General features: G+C 39.1%; 1 protein-coding gene across 1 annotated transcript in view; it reads left to right on the top strand.

Annotated features, from left to right (window-relative positions):
* Window positions 1-6,835, top strand: part of nrn1a (neuritin 1a) — a 14,202-nt gene extending 7,367 nt beyond the window's left edge. Inside the window, exons 2-3 of the mRNA XM_014984021.2 lie at window positions 701-848; window positions 3,545-6,835. Coding sequence (XP_014839507.1) covers window positions 701-848; window positions 3,545-3,767 — 371 coding nt within the window. The 3' untranslated portion in view covers window positions 3,768-6,835. The remainder of the gene's footprint in view (window positions 1-700; window positions 849-3,544) is intronic.
* The last annotated feature ends 837 nt before the right edge of the window (window positions 6,836-7,672 follow it).

Below are 7,672 nucleotides of genomic sequence, written 5' to 3'. Positions count from 1 at the left end.
AGAGAAAACATTTTGGAAGAGAAAATATTTACTTTACAGCAAGAAAACCCAAAGAATCCAGCCGAAGCTACACACAGGTGGAGGTTCTGGAGCGGCCTAGTCAAAGCCCAGGACTGTTCACAACCTGACAGAGCTGTAGGAGTTTAGCAGGAAGAATGGAGGAAACTGAGCAGATCGACTGAAGTGATCCACAGAATGGACCCACTTACTTTATGTTTCATATTTTATTTAACGGTCATTATTTTCTAGAAATCAGTTTTCAGTTTGAGATTAAAGTTTGTTTTGATTAATTTTTAAAAGCAATAAAAGGATCCGGGGTGTGAATACTTTCTACAGGTTCTGTCGACGTTTCCTCATCTTTTGCTTTACAAACTGGTTTCAGTGATTCTCTGTGATTTTCCCAGCAGCTCAGCCTTTATGCTGATGATGCTGTTTTATTCTCTGAAGGAAATTCCTCTTTTTACAGGTGAAAACTGAAAATCTCTGAGTTTAAAACAGTCGTGATTAAAAGTCAATGCATGTTTTCAACCTTTGACCTTTGACAGAGAACAGAAAAATTACTCAATAGGTCAATAAAATCTGTTGTGTTAAATTAAACGAATTCATTCCTAATCAAAGTGAGAGACGGTGTTTGAAATCGTGTCGTTTCTCTCAGTTCCTGTGTTGCAGATGGTGTTTGAAATCGTTTCGTTTCTCTCAGTTCCTGTGTTGCAGACGGTGCTGGTCGGTGCCGGTGAATGTGACTCGGTGTTTAAAGGTTTCTCAAACTGTCTGATTCGGTTGGGGGACGAAATGGCCAACTACCCCCAGGACCTGGACGACAGAGAGAGCCTGAACAAGATCTGCACGTAAGTTCAACTCAAACACAGCAGTCAGAGTCTCACTTAAACATGAACCAAAAACACTTCCCACATTTTAAAAGTTCACTCAGACTGTCACCACCAGTCAGATGGAAACAAAGACTCAGTTCCTGAAGGCCTTCAGATCCACTTCCTGTTTGGAGGCGTCATTGATCGATTCATTAAACTGTTTGACACTGAAGTGAAAAGGCAGAAAAGGTAAAAACCAGAAACACCTTAAAGGAGCTGCTGCCGCTTCATTTACGCTTTAAATCTCTGATCTACAGATTTCAGTTTAAAAAACATTTTAAATGAGATTCTGACGTCAGAATAAAGTGATCAGATTTTTATAGTTATTACATAGAGACGCTTCAGATGAAACGATACGAGCGACTGAACCACGGGGGGGTGAGGGGGGGAGGGGCAGGGGGGCACCAGATGGCAAACTGCCCCCCCAGTGACACAAACACATGATTTTTAGTGACGGCTCCATCACAGCGTGTTGAGGCGTGGCAGGAGGAGGGAGGGAGTGTGTGAGGGGGTGTTAATACGCCTCCTCACACACACACCGACACACACACCGACACACACACCGACACACACGCGTTAATTGCTCTGAGATGTATCTTGGACACGGCTCGGGTCAGCAGGTCAACATCAATAAGAGCAGATTGGAAGATTGGATTAGATACGCTGTGTGTGTGTGTGTGTGTGGGTGTGTGTGTGTGTGTGTGTGTGTGTGTGTGTGTGTGTGTGTGTGTGTGTCAGCACGCGTCGCTCAGTCCGCTGGTGTCGCATTTACATGAACTGCGCGGCGGAAAGCGATGAAGAGGAGATGATTAAAAAGGAGGAAGACAAAGAAATGCAGCAGAAAATATGAAGGCAGATAAATAGGAGGCAGAAAATGAGGCCAAAGAGTAAAAATATATTTAGACGGGAAACAGTGAGGCGGACGGCTGAGTATGAATAAAACATTAAACCAAGAGAGAGAGAAGAGAGACGAGGAGATCAGAGGAGGAGAACAGGAAACCATCAAAGAAAAAACAGAGAAACTAATTTTTATCCCGAGTTTGTTACTCGACTCGGGATTTAATCCACATGTGAACCAACGACGGGATTTAAACCAACTGGATTACAAGGAGGTGAAACGTCTTGAACGGCCACCAGGGGGCGAAAGTACCGGAGCGTCCGGCAGGGGGCGCTGTGGCGTAACACAGTCTGAGGGGCGTCACTTACTTACCCTAACCCTGACCCCTGACCCTGAAAGCTGTTCGGACTGACCTGAGCTGCTCTACGATCTCGGTTCCAACTCAGATTATAACGTTAATCTGAGTTTATGAGACGTAAAAACCGACAATTAGCTTCTTAACCTGATTTTCACCAAAGTTATTTAGTTTGTTGCAGGTCAAAATATTTTTTCCTCAATTTCAACTTTGCTGTAAATCGTCAGTCATCAGCGCAGAATAAATCAGTCCAGGTTTTCATCCATAGCGCTGCAGTTTTCCAACACTGAAGTTATTTTTCACTAAAAATTTCATCGTAGGACAGAATAATCCAGAATATCGAACCAGAATAATCAGGTTCTGATTCACATGCCGAGGTTTTTATGTGTTTATTTTTCACTTCCAACAGAAAGTCCAGTGGACGATGTTTTGTTGCCATGTTTGCTTACTCCGACCTCCCGTTTGGTCTCCAGCGGTTTGGGAAGATTTCCCGTCTGAATGATGAGTAAAATCTGGACCAAACATGTTACATCTACGATGTTTTATCGTAAAATCGAGTTTTAAAATGTTTCCGTGTGAACGAGGAAACAGGAAACAGAACTGGATGATTCTCCTGTTCTGTTAGGATGACTATAAATGTTCACCAAACCATGAATGGTTCCGTAATCTGACCAGTAAGGAGTGACTGGTGTGGACACTCTGACCAGTAAGGAGTGACTGGTGTGGACACTCTGACCAGTCTCCAGTGTTTGGTTTAGTTTTTCTTTCTGAAATGTTTCATTTAAAGTGTTTAAAGTGGCGGCGCTGATCCAGTCAGACGGGAATCATCAAGGCTTTACTATCAGGATCTCATTAAAGGCCGAGTTCAAACAGATTAGACCTGAATTATTCATGTTTATGGTTCACAGATTAAATATTCTCAGCTGAAGTCGCAGCTGCCAATGTGAACTAGTTCACTCATCAATATTTCATTAGGTGAAGGTTCCTAAAATATTTTAAATGTTGGAAGATGAGGTCGTCATGTTCGCTCAGTTTCTGTTTGAAGGCGATAAAGTTTCACCAAAACGGCTTTTATTTAAGATTAAACTAAAGAAATTCAGTCTGAGAAGGAATTTAATTAATTTTAATTGTCTTGTACCAAACAGACCCAGGATGACGCAGATAGGAGACTGTAGTTTATTTTTGGCGAAGGTTGGGTCTTCTCAGTAATGTGGATAATAATGTTAGTAGATTGTAATATTTATGAAGCGCCTCCTGCATTCATGGCTCTTTAAAACACAGCAGCTCTCTGCTGCTCAGTCTCTGAGGCGAAATGTGTTTCTGTGCTGAAGGGAAACTCTGGAGTTTGTTGGACTCCAGTAACTCCATGGAGTCCAGAAGGTTTTTCATTGCCAGGTTTTGGATGGGCCACCAGCCTGGGCTCGGCCTCCCACTCCAGTCACAAAGCCCGCGGTGCTAATCGTTTCTGTCTTCTCTCGCCAGTTACTGGGATAACTTCCATTCCTGTGCCACGACGGCGCTGGCCGACTGCCAGGAGGGGGCGACGGACCTCTGGGAGAAACTGAAAAAGGAGTCCCGCAACCTGAATTTCCGTGGGAGTTTGTTTGAACTGTGTGGCGGCGGAAACGGCGCGCCCAGATCCGCCAGGGGCCTCGGCTTGCTGCTCACCGCCCTGCCCACCGTACTGACTTGGCTGGCGTTTTAACAGGAAGGAGAAGCTAAAGAAATAAAACACAAGAAAATACGTCCAACTGATAAAAAAAATAGTTAAGAAGCAGAGTGAAAGCTACGCCTCCATACTGAAAAACACGACAGAGTTTGCATTCATCAGAAGAAAACAGCAGAATTGGATCTTTGGCGGCGCTACGGCAGCCTGGTTGGCCTGCGGGAGAGCTCGTCCAATCACACGCCACCTCACCCAGAGGTCAATAACATGAAATATTCAACACGCCATTGACCTGAAATGAAGACAATGATGAAATTTTGATGGATACTCGCCAACTTACAATTGTGGAATTACATAGTATTAAAGTCAGCCATGCATTATTGATGTTAAGTCGGCCGAGCCGGCCGGGCGCTGACACGCCATCAGGAGGGATAGGAGGGCTGCCATTTAGCCGGAGGTACTAATTCATGTGTAATGCAAGACCAAGTGTAACTCCACTAAATCAATAAGACAAGCCGAGGCACCGAGCCGCTCCAGAGCCGTCGCCTCGGTTCCACCGCGGACTGCTTCTCATTTTTAACGGCAGCAGGTTGACACGGGATGCTAGCCAGTTAGCCCGGTGTTAGCTGTGCTAGCGGTTACCGCGCAGAGGCTGCGGTCACACCAGCTGTCAGAACAGGTCACGGCTACATAATTACAGGCAGCAGTGGGGACAGTATTCACCTTTGACCTGAGCAGCATTCCATTATTAGACCAACACTTTACTGAATTTACGTTAAAATAAACATGTTGCATTTGGTAAAACCACTTTATGATGCCAGTTCAGTAAAACTCATTCTGGGGGTTCTGGTGTGACCACGGTCGCTTGGCATAAGGTTTGGAGACATAACAGATCAGCTAAGAAAGTCCCAGCATTTCAGGAAATGGGCATAAGACTTTAAAATGATCATATTCACATAATTTATGATGAGAAAACTGAAGGTAAAGTTCATTTCGTATAAGATCAACTCAGCTAGCCAGAGCTAAATGTTGCTAAAGTTTGTCCGGAGTAAGTAATGGTTAGCTTGAGTAGCATTTGTTTTATTAAACTTTATTGTAGCTACAATGCAATTTATCAACAATCTGACATTAAAGCAGATTCAGAGAAAACATTTCACATTTTGAGACAAATGTACTAGCATCTAAACCTGATGCTGTCATTTTATCGTGAAAGTTTGGTTCACAACTTGGCAAACATTAGCTTAAATATTAAATCATAAAGTAAACCTGAAAAGGCCACGTTAGCTAAGGTTTTAGATAATCAGTTAAAATGGCTCACTAGTTTACTGAACTGATGAGACCAGAGGAACAACTAGTTTATCTTAGGCTAACAACAATTAGCAGTTATCAGATAATATATCAACCAAATTATAGTTGGGTTAGCTAACTTCTGATTAAAGAAAAAAAATAAATACCTATGTGTTTTCTGGTTGGCTAAGAGCTAGTTAGCAGCTAAATCAGGTGTATTTTGATCAGCTAAGTATATCAGACTACCTACATCCAGATGATTCAGATTAAAGATTTGTCTAGATTAGCCTGGATTAAATAACATTATGAACTACATTTAAACCAAACTGGAATATTTGGTCATGTTAACCTAAATTTAAAATAAGATGGGTTGCTTAAAATTTGATCAAACGAATAAATTAAACTTTTAGGTTTTGTTAGGTTAGCTAACAGTTTCACTTAGCAGCTACATCAAATGAGTTTAGATTTGTCAAAAATATGTGGGACAAACTAAATCTATGTTACCAGGTTGGATTAAACTTAGTCCTGATAAGACTGGATTGATAAGTATTTATGATATTGATCTGTAATACACAATATATTTATATTTATGCTAGCCACAGAGACTCCTGCTAACAACTAACCTGTTAGCTAACTTGTGTACATTAACATTTAACTTGTCTACTTTATTAATATTTATTGTCCCTTTTAAATGAACAAACATGAAATATTTGTAATATTTTGGAAACCAAACTGTTAAATTGGGTCAAGGTAACTGAAAGTTTGGATTAGCATGAAATTGTATTATAGCCTATTAGCTAACAGTTTAATGTTAGCATTAAATCAGATATGAAACGATATGGGAGAGATTAGGTTTTAATTAACATCTTAGCTAATTTATGTTGTGTCATTTCAAATCATATATTCAAATTATTTAAGTTATTAAATAAGCTAACATTTTGATTTTGTATTAATTTAGGGGAGAGTTACATCAGATTAATTAGCATCTCATCATTTTCAACATTGTTTTTTTACCCTTAGCTTCAGTTTTTTTTCTGTTTCAGCAAACAAGCAATAAGATCATTTTCCCAACTCAATAAAAATCAAACTTTGGGAAATTTTGAGGCTTCCATGTTTAGACATTGTGCTCATTTCCTGAAATCCCATCAGATCCAAACTGAACAAAAACAGAGAAACCTGATTTGAACGTGGTGGTTTGGTTTTATTTGGTGTTTATTTCCTGTCTGTTGAAACATCAGGAGCAGCAATACGAAGAGAGACGTTCCGGCCAGCGTAGCTAAAAATATGAATAATAAACAAACCGTGGCTGAAGAGAGATATGACTGTTGCCATTTAGCTTCATCCCGTTTTCATCCAGTGATTTTAGTAGATTATCAGCGGTGACATATTTTAGGTCTGTGTTAGAATAAAGAGGAAAGTCCAACAGTAAAGTAGCATCATGAAATACAGACATTATAAATATTAGGAGTTTATTTCTGAGACAGAAACATTTCCACTGCCTTCTAACTAAACGATGTGAACTTCTGTTTGTTTGTTTGTTGCTTGGCTGGTTTGTCTCTTTGTTTGTTTATGAGGAAGTTACATAAAAAAGTTTAAAATGATTGATTTATATCAAAAATCATCTATGAAGAGAAAATGTATATGAAAAGGATTTTTGAGAAAAAAATGAAAACAATATTTATTATTAGAGGTAGTTTATCCCAAACAGGTTTAACAGCAGATTGATTATTTACAGATTATATAGACCTAAAGAAAGATAAAATAAACAACTGAGAAAATGATGAAGAATAACGAATAAAAGTCATAATGTTTGAAAAAAACCTGTGTGTGACTTTAATTTGGACTGGAGGAGAAGAAAGACTGATTTAATATTAATGAGGGGAAATCCCAGAGGATGAGGCTCATATGACCGAGGAAGAGGAGGAAGAGGAAGGTGATGAAGGCTGCTGAGGTTCAGACGTCTGGTGTAACTGTTGAAGCTTTTTGGCTTAAATTTATTCGAGAATTTGAACCAAAATCTGTAAAAACTAAAAAAAATAAAATCAAAAATCAATCAGGAACCAAAAACTTTATGATAATATTTTGTGTTTTTTATTGTGATCATGATAAACATGATCATTAATTTGTATTTGCAGAGTTGTGGTGGCTTTTCTAGACTAATTTTATTGTTTAAATACCAGATTTCTGATGTCACACAAATACAAATATTATTATTAAAAATGTATTAATTTGATAAAAATCTCCATCAGGACAGTAGTTGCATAAAAATTTGAATTTTAAAACTAAATATGCAAACAGGAGCTGAGTTTAATCTTCTATGAATGTATTAATATTTATAGATGCTCTGATGGAAACGGCACAATAAATGACTCCGACGTCATTTATTGTGATTTATGGTTGTCGTTATTATTACTAAGACTTTAGCTGCAGCAAAAAACAAAATAATTAATAAATCTCTAAAATGTTAAAGTTGAAACCCAGTGACAGACTGAGAAAGATTTTAAAGCATCTTATTAAAATTTGATGTTCAGAGAAAAACGTTACGCTGCGGTTGGAAATGCTAAAAATAAAAACCGCTTTAATTCATTTTTTACAGTGTTCTAGTTATTTATCACAGGAAAATAGAAAAACTGTCGACTCAAAGAAACAGATTATAT

This window comes from Poecilia mexicana, unplaced genomic scaffold, assembly GCF_051168715.1.
Source record: "Poecilia mexicana isolate PSO_F unplaced genomic scaffold, ASM5116871v1 scaffold_15, whole genome shotgun sequence".
Lineage (NCBI taxonomy): Eukaryota > Metazoa > Chordata > Actinopteri > Cyprinodontiformes > Poeciliidae > Poecilia > Poecilia mexicana.
This window is presented reverse-complemented; position numbering and strand designations above follow the sequence as displayed.